This window comes from Ostrinia nubilalis, chromosome 30, assembly GCF_963855985.1.
Source record: "Ostrinia nubilalis chromosome 30, ilOstNubi1.1, whole genome shotgun sequence".
Taxonomy (NCBI): Eukaryota; Metazoa; Arthropoda; class Insecta; order Lepidoptera; family Crambidae; genus Ostrinia; species Ostrinia nubilalis.
In genome coordinates this window covers 2,177,502-2,198,259 of record NC_087117.1, presented here as the reverse complement: position 1 = coordinate 2,198,259, position 20,758 = coordinate 2,177,502, and the positions used below count along the sequence as shown (strand labels likewise).

At 38.5% G+C, this 20,758-nt stretch overlaps 1 protein-coding gene across 1 annotated transcript in view; it reads right to left on the bottom strand.

The window, feature by feature from the left end:
- The window catches only part of LOC135086139 (Kv channel-interacting protein 1), a 30,982-nt gene extending 25,678 nt beyond the window's left edge, over window positions 1-5,304 (bottom strand). The window contains exon 1 of the mRNA XM_063980940.1: window positions 4,976-5,304. Coding sequence (XP_063837010.1) covers window positions 4,976-5,131 — 156 coding nt within the window. The 5' untranslated portion in view covers window positions 5,132-5,304. The remainder of the gene's footprint in view (window positions 1-4,975) is intronic.
- Between the last annotated feature and the right edge of the window lie 15,454 nt (window positions 5,305-20,758).

The following is a 20,758-nucleotide window of genomic DNA, read 5'->3' as shown; positions in this document are numbered from 1 at the left end:
CTCAATCAACGATTCATATTCAATTAACAGCAGCTGGAAACAATTCCAAGGTAATTGAGGTAATAGGCGCCTTCATAATTCACTTTATGAAGTCCGTATATGGAAATTCTATGGTTTCTGTTATTACTGTGAATATTTTACGTTAAGGAATTGCAAATGGGCTAAATGTTTCATTTAATTAATTAAACATGAAAATGATTTTTTTACTTTTATCGCAACTACCAACTCCACAGTTTATTTATTTCTTTAAACTTTTGAACATAATGTACAATGGCGGAAGCATTCTTTACCAGTCAACCACAAGTGAAGCAGAGAAAAACAACAAAAAACCGTTTATCAATATGTTAAAAAAAATATGTTCATGTTTTCTTAAACGATGAGAATTTTATGGTACGATTAAAAGATGGCAACATAAATTACAGCTAAGTATGCCACTAAACTCATTTCATTAATCAGTAGGTAGTCATCTGATATTTTTAAGTGACATCTAAAAGTCCCAGCACTCTGTCAACTGTCAACCCTTAAAAATCTTTCAGCCCCTTCAAAATAAAGCGACTTTCCTAACAATCCTCCAAAGCACGTCATTTAATGCATACCCAACCTGCATATACATTTTGGCTAATGATTTAGAACGAGACGTCTGCATACGTCTGGCATAAGAGCGAGAGAGACAGTCGTATCAAGATGTTTCGTAAAAGGTCAGTGGGTGATGTCGACGACCGGACGAAAATAGGGGAAGCATTTTCGCGCTTTCTTGTCACGTTGACAGTTGTATGTCAGCCATGTTGGAAAATACAGATTGTGCAATGCTCTCCTCTATTTTCGTTTGGCGGGAATGTATAATGTAGCGTGGTATTTCGACAAGGCGCTAATTTTGTATCGGATAGCAAGGAAGTTGCATTTGAATAACATCGAAAATGTGTCTCTATTTTAAGAGAATTGGATAGTGGACTAGAATAAGACCTAAATTAATTTGTCACCATTTTTTTCGACATGCTAAAAGGCCCCCTATAGATTAGTATATTAAATAGGAACTAGGCTTAATTGATTACAAAGCTTACATAATTAACACCTAGATGGATAGTCCGTTCGTCTAATCTAACTAAAGTGACGCAAAATAGTTACCTATCTTACAAACGTTTTCCTAGTAATTTCACTTTATTAAATTGTCCGAATGAAAAAACTAACCCAGTGGTTTAGTTCGAAGAAGTGCCTCGCTTTTCTTGCGCTTACTCGGTTTCAAGGCATTTTAATTTTAAATCTGTTTTTCAAAGCAAGTAAAAATTTTTACAGTTACCTAATTTATTAGAAACTAATTGCAATTGATCTTCAGAGGGCTTTGGGTGAGTTTACATCAAACGTCGTCACTAGTGAGCGCGTAAAAAATGACATTAATTAATGTATGACGGATTGTACAGCGTCCCTAGCGGAAACTTTCAAGAAATAATATTTTTTTAAAATGAAAATGAATAAAAGGAAAAAATGGAGCTTTTTTAGAAGTTTTGCTTGAAGTTCCTGTAACTTCAAATTTTCAGGTTTTGGCAGCCCTACATAGACTGCACAATAGACATGTCTACACTCTACAATGTAGATTCCCGCTACAAACCACTTTGCATCGCAAATTCACAATGCGCTGCGAATCAAAGCATCACGTTGCTACTTTTTTGTGTCTTTTTGCTGTTTTCTAACACGACTTTTGCAAGCTTTGGCAAATCTTTTAGACTTAAATGGAATGAAAGTTCTTTTGTATTTTTTTAAATTCTTACAGCTTTATTTTTTCTTCTTTACACGATCCTATACAAAAAAAAAAAAACAATTTTCTCTTGAGGCTGACGTTAAAACACTTGTTTCTTCCAATTGTTACCTAAACATACATCTTATTATGCTTCTGCGTTTAAAAATTATATGCTTTCAATACATTTTTTCAGCCCGTTCAAGGTTGAATTTCAGAAGACAAATTGATTTTGAGCGTGTGATTCAATTCCACAACTACAGCTGACGTTATTCCCTCAACAAAGCAAGGTATTTTTAATTGCCTCCACGATATTGGCACTTCAAACGCTCAAAACAACAAATTACGTTCCAGCTTCGTTTCAGAACGTTCTTTCATACGTGACACAGTGGAAATTGAAACGTTTGCGCGACAGCACGCGACAGATACGTGTTGCCTTTGACTTGTTCTTTTGTCGCGTTGACGCTACGATTGTTCAGTATGGCGCACTGAGGGCTGTTTTGTGGGGTCCAAGTTGGAAGAATTTTATCACATTTTGAGACCCAGTTATAAATCTAACAATCATCATTAGTTAATTTAAATGGTCACATCTCATATCGGAGGCAACACTTTGGGTCGCTGAAAATATTATTATATCTACTAGTTATAATGTGCTTCGAAAGGCAGTAGAGACCTCATAGGGTAGCTCATAAAGTCTTTTAAAAAAGCACTGGTACTGCACTGGACCATTTATTGTCCCGAAGCAGTGGTATGGGTGTACTTATGAAAGTGGCCCATTTGGAAATTAAAATTTCTGTTATGTATGTTAATTTAGGTGACGGCTTCAGCTGAACAATATCGTAATTTTATCTTACTTTGAACTATCTGCCAATTGTACAGTCACGGAATGAAAAGGTTCGTCAGTTTTCAAATTGATTCCTTCAACGAATCGCGAGCACATATTACCTTTTGAAACTATGTTACAGAATAATCTCGAGTTAGAGAAAATAATCTTTAACTGTTCGTCAGTAAAGTTCAAAATTATCCAGATCAAAGTTGTTTGACGATTTATCTTGTCAAGAAGATTATTATGATTGATAAACTAAAACCTTCTTGTTGGTTCAACCTGCCATTATTATTTCTATTAAATAAAAAAAACTATTGTCAATTGGTCAATGTCATCATTGCATTGCACTGATGGGATAGAAAAATAAACAAGCAAAACCTTATTTGTTAGCAAACGTCATATTTATTAAAATGTTAGCAGCACTGTTTCTTGCACTGTTATGTTGGCAGGTTTGACTCTTACAGTACCTAGTGCAAGCGAAAACCGACACTAAGGTGACGAACCTTTTCATTCTGCGACTGTACCTACCTAAATCTGAAATAATTTTTAACCACTACCTCTATCGAAAGTCTTTAACCTTTTTTGACTCTCGTTAATCATATTTTTCGCGCCACTCGCTCTCTCCTGTCACTCGATACCTAGTACCGCGTCACAGTTCCGGAAACCTTTTCAGCGCGACTGCTGTTTCCGTCGTTTGTCAGTCACTCTGCCGCTTGCTGGCCTTGCTAGGTCGATGATGTCATACCTTTTACTTTTTACATCATCAGAATTCACAGGCAAAGGCATAAAATGTGTAGGTTTGAGGAATCGAAAACAAATTGTCCAGTTTCAAATTTTGTTTTCGACTCAAAAATAAACTTAACCTATCAGTTTCCATTTCAAAAAAGGCTTAAAAAATAGAGTCTCATTATTGTCCCGGCTCTTTAAAGTCAAATTGTTTGTGGATTATGGAAGTTACTTAAACTTGGCATTACCATAATGATTATAACTTTTAAATAATTGAAATGCAAGTTTAAAAGTCTAAAGAATTGTATGTTAACTAGCGACAACGATTATAAGTACCTAAATTAAAAATTGCTTACAAATCACTGCAGATAACGACCTAGTATCATAAGTAAGTAGGTAATGTGATACAAAGCCGCACAACACTAAAATGCATAAAAAAATACACTGTATTTTTAATTTAGGATTTAACACTAAAATGCATTTAAAAGAGCGCAGCCTTTTTAATTTACAGATGCATTAAATTAAATCCACAGGCTAAGCCTTTAAATACAATGGGACATAGAAAGAAGTGGATACTTAAATTAAAATTTATAGGCTATGCCCCTGCCAAGTTGTTTCAGTATAATGCTTCGTTATTGCAACCCGCAATTTATTCTAGAGTAAGTGAAAACGATTGTCGTTTGTTCCAATTTATGGATAGAGTTTTTTTCTTTTCAAAAAAGCAACGTCATCTTGCTATTAACCATTTTGCTTGGCAAGCACTTTAAGCTTTTAAATTAGCTAGCAGGGGTAAAAAAAAAGATATGAAAATTAATGCCTTATCTAGCTTTTACTAGTGGTTTCATCAGCGTGAAATTTTGTGTCACAGAAAAACTTAATCACGAGGCGTCCCTGTTTCAAAAACCGGGATAAAACTATCCTACGCCCTTTTCTGGGCCTCAAACTAAACCGCCAAATTGAATAACTTTATACCCATGGTTTTTGTGTATCAAAAGCTGACAAAAACAAACCAAATCCCTTATCGTTAATGGAGTAACTAATTATCATTATCTTTATCTGACAAAATCATTTACCTTATCTAAATTAGAGCCTACAAGTGGACATGTCATTTTTCCCTCCACTTAGATACTTTACTATATTTTTTCATTCATAAAATCTATTAGTGAAGAGCTTTTAGCTTCTAAATTGAATTTCCAGCGCATCGGAGCCTGAATGCAGAGGTGAAAGCACTTCAGTCAGTAAAAGTATGTCAATTCATTGAATATCTATCAAAAGAACATTGATATTGAGCAGGGATCCCCTTGATCATTTAGCTATGGAAATGAGAATACCTGCTCTAGACTTTTTTGTATTAGTTACAACTATATCACAATATTATCACTTTTTACCACTTATCTGAGGGGCCAGATACTTTGGAAATCCCTCAGGGATGATGTTACCTACATTTTTTTTGTGTCTTATTTAACCTACACGGAAACGGATACACTATTGCTAATTTTGCACGCAAAACATTTTTAATAGTAGCTTCAGATATAAATCACTAGCTCCACACTATTTGCAGCAGTAGGTAGGCAAAGCCTGTGCCCTAAGCCCTTCAGTGAAGGTCTTCCTTCATATGATACAATAACATCATTCGCTACGTTCTATGTAAAAAAGAGTCTAAATACTAAAAAAAGACAAATAAGACTTACCGTTTTAAATCCCCTGTACATAACTCTGATTTCCTGTTTGGAAAACTTTGTCTGTCTACACAGCTCCTCCAAGGCGACAGGAATCGGCTTCGGCGTCCGACTCGGCTCCAACTCGTACGCATGCTCCTCTACAGGGGACTCCGGAGGCGTCGCCATCTTGAATCGTCACTCGATCACTTAACACATGATTCCAAAATCACAGTTCCGTCTCTTTGCCCCGTCACTAAACTCTCATAACTGTCAATTTTTGGCGCCAAAGTTGACAGTTGTTTTTTTAATTAAATCCTGGCGTTGGACATCGAGAGACGTGTAAATGGATGGTTCGAGGGCCGGATCTGAAACAAATATTAAAAGAGCGTTAGGTTTTTCGTGTAGCCAATGTTATTATCGCAATAAATTATTCGGCGACATGATAAATGGCCGAAACTAATTTAATCGAACCTCACGACCGTTCTTGGCTGGCGCTCTGCCATAGAAATATTTCGCGGTGTAAGGTGGGACATTATAAAGATAAGTTATATATCTACTTTAATTTATTGCTTATTTGTTAAGTTATTCATACAGTTTAAATAACGACCGCTTGCACTGTGTTGATGTATTATTTTTTATTTTTAGACAGACATGTTAAGTCTCCACTGCAGGAGCACATAGTGTTGAAACTCCGTTGCCTTTTTAACAAACAAACAATAGATTCAGAAAATAAAGTCTCAATTTTATTAGTAGATGTTCGTCAAAATTTTTTTTTTACTAGATTACTTACGTCTTTAATAGAGAGAACCAACAACCTATTTGTACCTAGTTAGGTATCATACATAATCATAATAAGTAGAGATGAAACGGATATCCGGTAACTATCCGGTAGGCCGGATATCCGGCCTAAATTTACCGGATAGTAACTCACTATCCGGCCGGATACCGGATATTAAAAAACTACGACAATTTCCTATTAATAAAATTAAATACATTAATCTTTGAGGTAAACAACAATAAAATGGCTTATAATAACGACGGCTTTTATTTAAAGTCCAAAAAGTTACAAAGAGCCATATTAAGGCCTTTAAAAAAACTTTTTTTTTTCTAGGCTATTCACTCTAATGACGAATACATAAATAGTAAATTATCATCAACATCAACATTAAACGTAGTTTATAGTAATACATTAACTTAAAATGACTTAAAACTAAAATTTAAAAATTACTAATTATAAAAACTATTTACAAAATAAAAAATACTTCACCCCCAGCGTTGCAGTCAGGAATGGTGCCCAAAAGGCTGGCAGCATTGCCACGTTGAATGGCCAGGCTAATTCTCTGACCAAAATAGCTGCCAGCCTTTTGATCACCGGTCACCTCGGTGAGCCTCTTTGCCAGTTCCTTATAAAAGGAACGAGCGCTTGGACCCCATGGTCCCATAGTCTCAACCCCAAACGGCACAAAAATATAACTCTCATTGAGAGCTGCATATTTGCGCCGCTTGGAGCACTCAGCCGAGGCCGCCGCCGCGCCTGCGGCAAGGGAGGTACCTCCTGTATGAGACGGAGCAAGCGTATCCGCGCATGTTGCGTCCCACACAAGAGGACGTCCCTGCTTCCAGGGAATGAGCGTCATGCCGTCAGGTCTCTTGCCGTCGTCACGGAATATGCCGTTAGGCTCTAAAACTGCTGGCACATTGACGGCGACAAGAGCTCTGCGGATGACGTCATTGATGCAGGCGTGTCGGGAGACTCGACCAGCGCTCATTTGGCATGAGAGGCCATGGTGTCCTAACTCACCGACGCGAGTACCGCAACGACAGCGATGGGGATGGTTTGTCTTGACGCCAAGTCTAAGGGAAATGGCAAGGGACAGTGTACTCCTGTCAAGCAGAGTCCCGATATTGGCCGAAGGAAGAGCATGTAGCCAATAACCGGACTCTGCCTGAAAGACCGCTAGTAGGCGAGCACGCTCTGCAGCATTTTCGGAGGAAGCCAATAGATCACTCTGAAAACGCAAACAGAGCGGCTCTTCCCACTGCCTCTGAGACGATAGAGAGGTAGGTGGATCGGCTCCCGGGCATGCCCTAGTCGAAGCGTTTCTGGCCTCTGCGAGGTGAGCCAACTCCACTGCCCCTAAAGAAGGGGATAGTAATTTATTAAAGAGTTCGGCTGTACCATACGCAGAAGACAGAAAAGCTGGAAGGGCAATATGCGATATCTGACGTGTGCCTAGTCCTCCGAAACGCACAGGGAGAGAGGCCTGTTTCCAGGCGTTATCGCTAAATGCACAATTTAGAATTTTGGAGAGTGTCTCCCTGAGCGAACTATCAATGGTTGACAGTAGTCCTGGAAAAAGCCAAAAATGGGTACTACGTAAAAAATATATAAATTTTGGGGCGTATGCGGAAAATTTATCTGTTAAGTCGAAATATTGCCAAAGTAGGCGACCTTTTTTTCACTGATGGTCTGATGTCATGATGCAGTTCAGTCAGATTACGCAGCAAGTAAACTAATTTATTTTCGCTATTCATTCACACACTCACGATGGCAACCGAAATCGCCCGAATTGATCTGCCCCCTATTATAGACAAGTGGCAAAATCTGACATCCTATTCGGACTGATTCTATTTTCGAAAAGTGTGACTAGTCTAGTCTATTAATAGACCCACTGCTCGCGTTTCGAAGCATCTGTGCGGCGCTAAACTCGTCACGACATGCAACGAGACAATGGGCCAACTATCCGGCCGCCGGATATCCGGCTATCCGGCCTAGCAGCTGGCCGGATATCCGGTATCCGGTATCCGGCCAAACAACTATCCGTTTCATCTCTAATAATAAGCTCAGAGCCCCGATTACGGTAACTTTTAACGTCTACAATCCAGACACGCTTCTCGATTCTGCGATACGATTGGTCAAAACAGCTGACGTACGCTGTCGTAAGTTAAACAAAATATTTGTTAATTTTCACTGACTCATTTTAACTCGCTTTAAATAAGTAAGTAATTTTATTAATACGGGGAATGTCCAAAATTAAAACAGTTGCATGAGTTTATTTTCCTTCACCACATTATTTTGAGATCTTTTAACGTTTTGTTGTTTTTATTGAAGTGGTCTCAGCGCAGAACATTTAAATTGAGTTTATTTATGTTACTAGTAATGACTTCTTTCTAATAATATCATACTCCTACACAATTTTATATTATTAATGTATTTTATGAGGATGTGATTGTAGTATTTAGGAGTAATTGGGATTGATGTTATTAAAACAGCCATGACGATGCAACCGACGTTTATTGTCTATGCCACAGATAATCAATCACTAAACTCTACTCTATGACATCTCTCTTCTTTTAATAAGTTTTTGAGAAGTAACTTATTTAATACTTATAAGTATAAGACACATCTTACGTAGAGAAGTAATACTTAATAATAAACATTTTTAATAATACTGTTTGCTTTGAGAAGTAAACTTATTTAATACTTAAAAGTATAAGACACATCTTACGTAGAGAAGTAATAATTAACAATAAACGTTTTTAATACTACGGTTTGTTACATTTGAGAATATTTTATTTGTTTAAATATTTCTATTCAAACCCATATCTTTGAGGTGGATGAACAATTCTACCAGTCCTAGTTCTACGATAAGGCGGCTGAGCAGCTTCCACCAATCCACTCTCTTCCGTTGTGGAAGTCTGCGCAGTCCCCGTTATCGCAGGAGCCACATCACTAGTCTGGTGATGCAGATTGTTTGTGGGAATGCTACCTAGGTAGTCATAGCGACCTGGTTTGTCTTTATGAACTGCTTTTCTTATAGATGAACTATTTCTACGGTATGTACCACCGTTGTCCACTTTCACCCAATATGACCTATTTAGCAGCCTTTCCTATAATGCTTCCTTTTTTCCACACATTTTCCTCCCTCATATACACTGTGTCATTTTTAGATAAATCCCTAGCTACTTTTGTGCCCTTATCATAATGCTTTTTCATGTTAATTATTCTTATCTGTCTGTCCTTTCTTAATGTTTTTGAGTCAATTTTTTCTGGAATTAAGTTTTTAGGTGAGACTGGCAATCTAGTATTGAGTGACCTACCCATTAACAACTGTGCGGGTGAATATTTTTCACCCGTAACTGGAGTATTTCGAAAATTGAGCAAAGCTAAAGTCCATTCAGTTTTATCCTCTGTAGCTTTTTTAAGTAAACGCTTTACGGTTTGAACATTTCTCTCTGCTAGCCCGTTAGAACGAGGATACAGAGGCGAACTAGTGACATGTTCAAATTCCCATTTCTTTGTAAATTCACGAAATTCAAACGACGTAAACTGCGTGCCATTATCTGTAACAAGTTTCCGAGGAATACCAAATCTAGAAAAGATACATTTCATTTTGTTAATCACCGTGTCACTTTTCATGTTCACTAACGATATCACTTCAACAAATTTCGAATAATAATCGACTACTAATAAATAGTGTTTGCTTTTAAATTCAAATATGTCCGCAGCGAGCACTTCCCACGGCAGGCGCGGTATGGGGTGCGGCGCGAGAGGCTCGCGCTCTCGCAGCGCCGCACGCACTCCTCGATCTCTGCGCCCATGCCCGGCCACCACATGACATCGCGCGCGCGCCTCTTGCACTTTTCTATTCCTAGGTGCCCCTCATGTATCCGGCGGAGCATTTCCTTGCGCATACTACATGGTATGACTAATTGGTTCTGGCGAAATAAAATACCATTTATAATGTGTAGTTCGTGCCTTACTCCCCAATACTGCCGCGCTGCAATATTGACCCGTTGTTTATTATCTGGCCATCCTTCATAGTAATACTTCATCACTGAACTTAGCGACTCATCTTTCTGAGTTTCTCTTTTAATTAATTCTAACTTTTCACTACTGGCATCTAAGTTTGAAAATAATGCATTAACGTGCACCGTAATGTCATCGGTTAGCTCCTCATCCCTATCGTTTAACTCGGTCCCGCTTGCCGCTCGAGATAACGCATCCGCTATATGCATTTCCTTACCTGGTTTGTATGTCACATGCAAACTATAAGCTTGCAACTTCAATAGCATTCTTTGTAACCGTGGTGGTGTTTCATTTAAAGGTTTCTTAAATATAGTTTCAAGAGGTTTGTGATCACTTTCAACAAAAATCTCACTATGGCCGTAAATAAATTGGTGGAACCTTAAACAGCCAAAAAGAATTGCTAACATCTCTTTTTCTATTTGCGCCCAGCGCTTTTCTGTCGGCGTGAGCGTGCGCGCCGCGTACGCCACGGGCCGCCCGCCCTGCAGCAGGCACGCGCCCAGCCCCTCGCTCGACGCGTCCACGCTCAACGTCACCGCCTCGTGCGGCGAGTAGTACCGCAATACGGGGGCACTACTTATCCTGTTTTTGAGTTCATTGAACGCATTTTCATGAACTTCTAGCCACTCAAATATTACTTCTTTTTTAAGTAAAGATCGCAAGGGAGACGCCAGTTGTGAATAATTAGGAATAAATCTTGACAAATAATTAGTCATACCCAGGAAACGTTCTAAGTCTTTCTTGTCACTTGGCCTTGGTATATTTTTGATAGAGATTATTCTCGTGCCTGTTGGACTAATACCTTTGCTGTTAAAAGTGTGACCCAAGAATTGTACCTCCGACTTCCCAAATGAACACTTTTCTTTATTGAATTTGACACCAAATTTTTTAGCTCTTTCTATTACCTCCTGTAACCTCATATCATGCTCAATTTTAGTTTCACCCCAAACTAGTAAATCGTCAGCGAATACTTCAACCCCTGGCATAGAAAATATTTTATACATTTCATTATGGAATATTTCTGGAGCACAATTGATACCAAATGGCATTCGCAAGAAACGGAACCTCCCAAACGGTGTAGCAAAAGTGCACAGCTTTGAGCTGGCCTCATCCAGCTTTAGCATCCAAAACCCGTTTTTAGCATCTAATTTAGAAAAGTACTTGGCACTAGTAAGATTGCTTGTTACCTCTTCTAGTGTTGGCAGCTGAAAGTGACAACGGCGTACTGCTTTATTTAGGTGATGTGGATCTAAACAAATTCGCAATTTACCAGGCCGCTCGACTATAGATAACAATATTAGAAACCCAGTCTGTGGGTAAGTCCTCCTTTACAATAATGCCTTGAGCTTGCATTTTATCTAGTTCATCTTTCAATTTGGGCATAATTTTTATTGGAACTTTTCTTGAGCTGTTAACCACTGGAGACACATTTTTATCTATTTTAATTTTATAAATATATGGTAAACAACCAATGCCCTCAAAAACAGTTTCATCAATCTTACAGTTTTTTAGCTCATCAATATTATAAGATCTTGACAACAAATTGAGCTCACAACATGCATTCAGCCCTAAGAGATTGCTACACTTTAGGTTCAAAACATAAACTTTTTGTTTACATTGCCTATTTTTGTGCCGCAATATTGGCTCAAAATATCCTACAACTGGCAGTTTAGATTTACTAACCTCTCTTATTATAGCCTGATTCTGATTAAGTAAACTTTCACAAAATCCTACTTTCTTAAATGCCTCCAGTGACATGACAGATACCTCAGCTCCGCTGTCTAATTTAAAGCTCAATTTTTTATCATTTACAAATATATCATTGTACCAAGCATTTTCATTGTCACTAACTTCATCAATTGATAAAGTACACAGCAATGACTCACGTAACTCGGCGCAGTCCTCTCGATCCTCAGACTCATTCAACTGATTCAACTCACTTACTTGCCTAGATCTACACATTTTAGCAAAATGACCGAATCGCTCACATCGATAGCACTTCACATTACGAGCCCAACACTTGTCACTGGCACTATGATTGCGACCGCACCGATCACATTTAGCCGCTGCCTCCCTCCTGCGCTCCTGCTGTGCTGGGGGACGCGGCTCTCGCCCGCGCTGCTGCTGGCGCGCCCCGAAGGCACGCGCGCGCACCTCGTCCAGCGCGAGGTCGGCGCCGGTCGCGGCCCGCGCGGGGCCCGCTTCACCACTGCCGCCTATGCACCGTTCCGCTTGCTTGCTTGCCGTTTCTGCTGCACGACACCACGACACCGCTTCCTCCAGTTCCAATTTGGGTCTAGTTAACAATCTTTCCCGCATGTCGTTGTCTCTTATCCCTCTAATAATTTGCGTGAGTATCAAGCTGTTACGAAGTTGACCAAACTCGCATGACTTGCTTTGTAGTTTAAGCGTGCTCAAAAATTTGTCGAATCCATCTTCTCGCTGGTATGTTTCAAAGAAGACATGTCTCATGTAGTTAACGTTGCGACCGGGATCACAGTGACTGGCAAACTTTGTCACCAGCACATCGTAATTTGTCTTGGCCTCGTGGTCCAATTCCAGTTCCTCCAATATGTCCCGCCCGCTTTTGCCAATTACGTGCATAAACAGAGCACATTTTTCTCTAGAAGTTGCCGTCTCTTTGCCGATGGCTATCATATAGTAATCGAAAGCCGATTTCCATTCCCTCCAATTTGTTGCTATATTGCCCTCGTCCAGCGTTGCCAGTTTTTTTTTTCGCCAAGTCGGGACTTTGGTACTTTTTGAGTGAAATAGCGGGATTCTTCCGTCAGAAGCGGGACATAGTAAAAAAACGTATATAATCAAAGGTTTTCAATTATTTATCTTTTTATTTGACTTAAAATTACGTTTACGTGACAATAGATAGCAAAAGTAGCCATAGAAAATGTATTTTAACAAAAAAATAATATTTTAAATCAGATTTACTCTATCGTTAAATTCGTCTTTAGAATAAAAAAAGAAAAAAAAACTATTCTTTAGAATAATATGGCGTTTCAAACAATAGTCTGGTGAAGTGAGTGTCTCTCTCCGAAAAGCGGGACCGAGCCTGTCCCGCGCGGGACATTTAAATTTGATTTAAAAATCGGGACGTCCCGCCAAAATCGGGACGTCTGGCAACCCTGCCCTCGTCCGACATGGCGGCCGGCTGCTGCAACATCGTGTACAGCGCTTCACTTTTTATGTTGTGATGAGTTGCTTCCGTCATTTTCCACGTATTTTATTATAGCTTGTCAATCCATACGCACATTAGTTACGCTTCTACCACTTTTACTAGTAAATTCACACCTGACACCATGTAGTATTTAGGAGTAATTGGGATTGATGTTATTAAAACAGCCATGACGATGCAACCGACGTTTATTGTCTATGCCACAGATAATCAATCACTAAACTCTACTCTATGACAGTGATATTGTGTTTCTTAATCTTTTACCAGGCCTGGCTCACTCCGCGCGGTACATCCGATAATTACCTACAGCGAAGCGCCCCGCCGGCGGGTATTATATCAGTCGAGTGTCACGCGCGCGCCCGTCAGGACGCTGGCGTGCGTTGTAGCTAGGGCATGCATTATTCGTTCGATATTGGTATTCGAATATTTCGAATACTAAAATTTATGGTATTCGAATACTTCGAATAAAACGATTTTTTCGAATACTGCTATTTTCAATATAATGTAAATTAAAAGAAACACTTTTTTGTCTTTAATAATTTTAATAAGGATCAATTTGCTTAATACAATCATCTAACTTCAATAAATACTTTAAAAAAAAAAGTTGCTATTGAAGGTATTCGAAAAAATACTGTTGAAACGAATGAAGCCCCACATCGGTGATCTGATACCTGAACACCAATTTGGTTTCCGGGAATGACACTCCACAACTGGAAGGTCCACAGAACCATGAACATCATCACAGAAGCACTAGAAAAGAAACGATACTGCTCAGCTGCGTTCTTGGACATAAGTCAAGCCTTCGACAAGGTCTGGCATAAAGGGCTCTTGTACAAACTGAAACAGAACCTCCCATGTCCGTTCTACGAAATACTTAGGTCGTATTTGAAAGACAGATGCTTTGAAGTCAGATCTGGAGACTCTTGTTCTGCCCTATGCAACATAACGTCCGGTATACCCCAGGTTAGTGTCTTGGGGCCCGTGCTATACCTATTGTTTACCGCAGACCTGCCAACAACTGCAAATACATTCACAGGAACCTTTGCTGACGACAATGTAACAATGGCAGCACACGACGATCCAGTCACGGCCTTACTCTATCTCCAGGAAAGCCTGACGGAAATGGAGAAATGGTACCATTCATGGCGTATTAAAGCGAACGGAGAAAAATCTGTGCATGTTCATGTAACCTTCACTCTCAGAAGAAACTCCTGCCCACCGGTTACACTTAACTTAATGGTATCCAAATACCTCAGGCTGAGCCGCTGAGGACGTTAGGTATCTCGGCTTGCAATTGGACCACAGTCTAACCTGGAGAAAGCGTATATGGACAAAGAGGAAGCACCTAGATGCCAAACTAAGAAACATGAAGTGGGTTGTCGGAGTCCAGTCACAGCTGAACACTAGTAGCAAAATGATGGTCTACAAAACTATCCTTAAACCTTTCTGGACCTACGGGATACAGCCGTGGGGAACAGCTGCCAACTCCAATCTCGACATAATCAAGCGTTTCCAGACAAAAGCCATACGTTTGATTTACCAAATCCCGTGACTGCAAAGAGCTAGTGTCAGGAGTCTCCTTAGTAGATTCCAGGACAGTTGAGAAACCATGACCACTGAGGGCAACTGAGTCACTGGGCTCCTGTTGATTTACTACGAATAAAAAATCTCATTACAACAGGAGATAACTACACCATAAGACCATAACACTAGCACCATCGGTAACCATACGCATGGCATTTTAACCTTTTTTGCGAATATTGGTTGGCACTTGAAGAGATATCAGCGATTGCACGCACTTGTCCATTCATCTAACCTTACCTCTAACTTCTTGCCTGCAGTTTTAATAGTTTTAAGTTTTATTAAGTAGTTTGCGGTCAGATATTTTTACAAGTTTTTAATAGGAAAGGCGTATTCGTATTGTTCGAAAAGACCGAATAATTATATAGATGCTATTCGAATAATAAATGTGGCGAATATCCGAATAATATGGATATCCGGATATCCGAATTGCATGCCCTAGTTGTAGCACAGAATACATAATAGTAGCAACAGAAATTGCACTCCTTTGTGTAGGATCAGATGCCGGCATTTTAACGGTAATAATAATAATGCAAAATATCCAACGCACATGGTGCATTCGAAATCGCACCTTACTACTACGCTCACAAGAGCGCTATTTTTTTGTGTTCAGAATTGATCTACCTCACAGCTCAAGCGTCAGGGTTGTATAAGCAAAGTAAAATAAATAAAAACTTAATTTTAAGAAGCATTTATTGTATTTACGATTGGTAAACTTTAATCTAGTGGTGTTTGTATAATCGTACCATCTCTAAAGTACCTATTAATAAACTTCAGTGTTACGATAATTCGAAATTGGACAAACAGTTTTAAAAGGTGTAGTGTCGGAAAATAGACACGGTAAAGTAAAAGTTAATGTTTTTATTAGGTAAAATATTTTTTTTGCTACAGTTTTTTAACATAAGTATTTCAAAATTATTCAAAAAGTGTAGTTTTTTAAATTATTTCAATCACTACAGTTAATTATTATTTCTAAATATTACGATTTTCCATTAAAGAAGAATAACAGTGCTGTTGGAACAATAAACCTTGATTTCAACGATGATCGACCGAGCGGTATAGAAATACGCGTGTGCTCACAGAGGCGCGTCACGGCGCGTGGCGGTCCTGACTGATTTGCAACTTGAAGTTGTCGCGCGCTGTAGGTAATTATCTCGGCCGGCATAGGCGAGTGACGGAGGCCTGGTTGTAGTACCTAATTCTATGATCGAAGTATTATTTAAAAATGGACATAAAGAGAAAGAAATATTATTGTGCGGCGTTCGGGTGTTTAAATTCGAAAATAAATCTACCGGATTTATCTTTTTTTTCGCTTCCCAAAGATGCTGAAAGGTATGTTGGCCATGTAGGTAATCAATAATTCTTAGGATAGTATAGGAACCTAACCTACCATGACTACTGCTCAGAATGCGTTCGTTCGTTTCAGCCAAAAATGACGTCCACTGCTGGACAAAGGCCTCTCCCAAGGTTTTCCATAATGAATGCGTACTTACCTACATACGTACCTCATTACAAATAAGTAGATTAATTATTTTTTTACTAGACACTACTAGACAGCAACCCTAACAGCGTAAGAAGAGTTCAGAGGCACGCGATAGAAAGAGACAAAACTTGTAGGTGAATAAAATTGTAGGTACGTAGTGCTGTGCGAGCTGAATTCCACTGTATCGCGTCGTAGCAAGACTCGCATTTATTCAAATCGTCTTGCGGAGTAATCCTTCTGTACCTGTACTATTACTTATTCTGTGCTTTTACGCAAAAACTACTGAACAGATTTTCGTTAAAATGTAAGTAAGTACTTATTAAACTTGCTTATTAGTTTGAATACTATATTATGATTTGAGATAATAAATGAACTGGCCAAACAACAATGATAAGTATTAAGTAAATGATAAGTCCGTCTTTCTGTGACAAAAGAAGTCGAGGCAAAAGCTAGTTGATTATAACACACAAATTGTCGTAAATATTACGCCCTTTATAAAACCAGATGGTATTCGTATCCTTCCAACTAAACCGCACCACTTAGTGATATTGAACCCTGCAGGGATATAACTAAAAATATTGTGGAAATAAAATCCCCTATCCCACATGTTGGTTTTTATTAAAAAGGGTTACTTCTTTTACGAGAACGCCGGCCGATATTGGAACAGATACTTTTACGTTCAATAAAAATATCACGTTACGTTGCCAGAGGTAAGTGTAAGTTACGGCACAATTAATCGAAACCGCAACTTTATTTTTCTTTTTCTTTTTTTGGAATGTGATTTCTAATCTGTGACACAATCTGTGATGTGTAGGGTCATAGTTTAGGAATACAAAATACAAAATTAAAATGCAAAAAAATTAGACAACCTTTGAATACGCACATTTAATTAAAATGATATTTCATCGTGCGCCTTTTGTAATAAGACCTTAGTAGTTTCTGAACATACCTAAATATTCAGATTGTTAAGTAGGTACAGAACAAAAACGAAAGTAGGTATAAAAGAAAGAAAAGAAAACATAATACTGTTTTACCTTATTGCAAAAAGTACCTTTGTCTGTACCTCCTATTTATTTAGGAAGTTGTTATTTAATTATTTAAATAAAAAAAACACATCAAAACAACCTAATAGTGAAATCGCTACTTTGGACAAAAAGCTACGTTCGTAAGTAGATTGGATTACGAATTCAATCGTAACTGATTCGGATCTGTTTTACATCGCCTGCCAAATTTATGGACACTTGAAAACCCAGCTGTAATGGCCAGATTTACTGTTTAAATAAACTTCCATCATGACGCCTCGAGAGAGTCATAATGTAACCGTAGAACTCGGTCGAGTTAACTGCGCACCTGGCAGCCGTGACGTCACGTCAAGGCTCTTGTTGGACTTCGGTTTGTTCGGACGCCATTCTTGGTGGCAGAGCCGACGCTGTGTAAAAAAAATATATCTTTGGACATTTTACACCGCGCCTCTAGTCCCAAACTAAGCAAAGCTTGTACTATGGGTGTGTAGGTTTGTTGACGACACGACAAGAAGAAGAAGGCTCTGGTACGGACGCGACGGGGAGAGGAGATGAGAGCTTTCCAGCATTTCCAGCGAGGTGCGCAGTTAGCTCGATGGGGTAGACATCTTGGCGGAAAACAATTTTTTTCGATTATAAGGAATGAAAAGTAGAATTATGAAAGAAAACGAATAAAAAATATCCATGAGCTTTTTACGTTGCTCCATGTCCCAAACCATAGTATTAATGAGTCTAAAACTAAGCAAAGACAAGTAACTTAAACTTAGCGTAAAGGACAGACTTGGCCTTCACTGGTTGGGTTTTTATTGGCGGTCAAGCTGTAGATCCTGGCTACACTGGAGTTGCAGCGGTGGGAACGAGAGGTGGGAATAGTCCCGTTTAAGGACCTTTAGAAGCTTGATTAATTTAACGTCCATGTAAGTTTACGCGTAGATACTTAGGTAAAGATTAAGTTATAGATCGAAATACATGACAAGCGAAGCTACGGGCAATAGCTAGTCAAGTAAACATTGATAAAATGACTCTACAATACCGTATTACAGTATCTGTGAATGTTATTTTCTCTCAGTAGTTCCTAAACCTATTTTTGTTCAGTCTTAATCGTTTTCAAGGTTGAATGTTTTTATTTGCACGTTGTAATTCGTTTGATTTGTTTTTGAAAGCGTTTGATGCTGTGAGAGTAAAAACTTTTCAATGGACTACTACACAAGCTTTTTTCGGAATAAAAAAATAGTTTTATGCGTTAGTTTCAGCCAAAATAATGACTTCCCCCAAGGATTTCCTTAACGACCGGTCCTTTTCTGCCTGCATCCACATACTTCCCACGACCAATTAGTTAAAAACTTTTGAATCCTTAACGTAAAGGACAAAAGACAAAACTAACAAGCCCAGACATGAATTTGCTTCTGTAAATTGTCATTGGGAAGTTTGTAGTCTGCAGGTGTTTAGAAGCATTAGATTCTTCTCAATATAACGTTGCATTGTCCTAAAATTTCTAAGAACAAAACATCCCTTTACTATCTCGAATATTCAGGTGCTTATTTGCTTTGAAAATTAATGCTACAATCTATAATAGTTAGTATCTACAACAAAATTTAACCTGCAAACCTAATTTACGTGCAGCCAAGCGTTTAATCCCAAACTCTGATAGGCCATTCAAAACAAATCACAATCTCAATCAAGATAGGTTAGCATGCTCAAATGACAGGAAGCCAAGCCGTTACTGGCCGGCTGCCATATTGGTTTACGGAATGCGCGGGAAATTTGACAGTTAATTGAATAGCGCCATTTTGAAATTTTACGCGCGAATTTGGCGTGGTTTTCTTTTATTGTCTTTGGTAATGCGATTCTGCTTGGCCAGTGTTTTGATTGCTCTGCAGTTTTAGAAAATAAAAAGGAGGATTTAACATCTAGTCTTTTATTTTCTGTGCATTTTATTTTTATTTCATGCTCGTATAAAATCTGCATAGCTTTTGTTTTTGTTCTCAATTATAGTTCTACGAGTATAGCTTTAGAGCTTAGAGAGATCTTTATGTGGAATGCATTAAGTTTTATTATAATTACATAGGTACGGCTATCTTTACCTTAATAATCGTAAATGGAGTATTTTTATTTTTAGTTTTTTCTATGATTCCATAGAGCTTTGTAAGTGTTGCAAATGGGTAAGGGCTGCGGGATGCGCTTTTTGCAGGAACTGTTTTTAACTGATTTCTTATAGGACTGATTTCTTGAAGGAACTGTTTTCTTATAACATTCTCAGGAATATCCCGTTTGCAGTGTCCCGCAAAACATCGATCCGTTCGAATTTAAAGTTGAATCGACGTGGTTTAGGGCCCTACCTTGATTCTCATTCTTAATTCGATCACGAAACGCGGGCGAATCCGTTGTCAAAACTAGTGAAAATTAATTTAAAACTCAATCAACTCGTTTACACGTTGGCAGCACTGTTAGTAAACAACACGTCAAACAACTCAAGCGGCGCCGGCGCCGGTATTTCGGTGCGCAGTTTTCAAACTGTCCTTCTGACATTGTTGTGACATCAGATTGCTGTACAGAATTTATGAGTACTTGACACTGGCCAAATGGGCAAATCGCAAAGTCATAAAAAATTGACTTTTTGGCGGGAAAGTGAAATGTCATGAACAGATAAAAAAATTGACTCTTGGCGGGAAAGAGAAACGTCATGTTCAGTTTTATTTCATTTTTTGCTGAATAATGTATAATAATAATAATAATGGTAGGTGTTTAAAGCTAGTAACCTACAATAATTTGAAGGTGACAATAACCTTAAGGTTTTGGTGTCAAGTCACTGATCTGAAGGTCACTGGTTCGACCCTTTCGACCGCTGGACTAAAAATTATTGTGGTACCTACCTACGAGTATTTGTAGTGAAAGCACTCCTAACACAAGCATAATAGGTATTTAGCTTATTTGGGTGGGCGACTTACAATCCGTCATACATTTAATGTAATTTTTTTACACGCTCACAGACGACGTTTAAGGTAAGTGCCCCCTACTTCGGTATATTAAGGCTCTTACGACCTTAACATTTTATTTAAAAATAACCAAGCATGATATCAGTATGAAAGCTTTTGTATGCTAAACTTTGGTCTTTTGACAGTAAGTTAATACATAATTTATAGTTATATAGTTTGAACTTTTTTTTATATTAATTGTTCTGCGGACCTCTTGTTTGGATCCTGTTTCGTGACAAAATTTTGCTCTGTTTCTAAGTTCGTGAACTCATGTCCCCTATTTCGGGATAAGGTTTTATGCATACCGTTAGGATATTTTAATAATGAGTAAGGGTTTAATAAATTTAAAAACGATGATAAAAATTTACAATAAAATAATTATGTGAAATTGACGATATTACTTACCTGAAATATTCATAAGAAATAATGTGTCTAGTATAATATTTTGATTTGTTAATTCTAACAATAAGTGAAAATATTTAAATAACCTTTAGAAATATAGAGGGGGGCGGGGACTTAACCCCCCCCCCCCTCGTACCCATAAAATTTGTATTGTTATTTCTAGCGATATCTGAAAATATTTATATAACCATTAGAAATGTGGGGGGACTTACCCCCCCCCTTCGTACCCATAAAATTTTGATTTGTAACCCCCCCTTCTCCCCATAATCCCACCCCTGGAGCTGTTTCAAGTGAGGGTAGCGCCCCCCCCTCCCCCTGAAAATAACCCCAGATACGCCAATGACTCATAA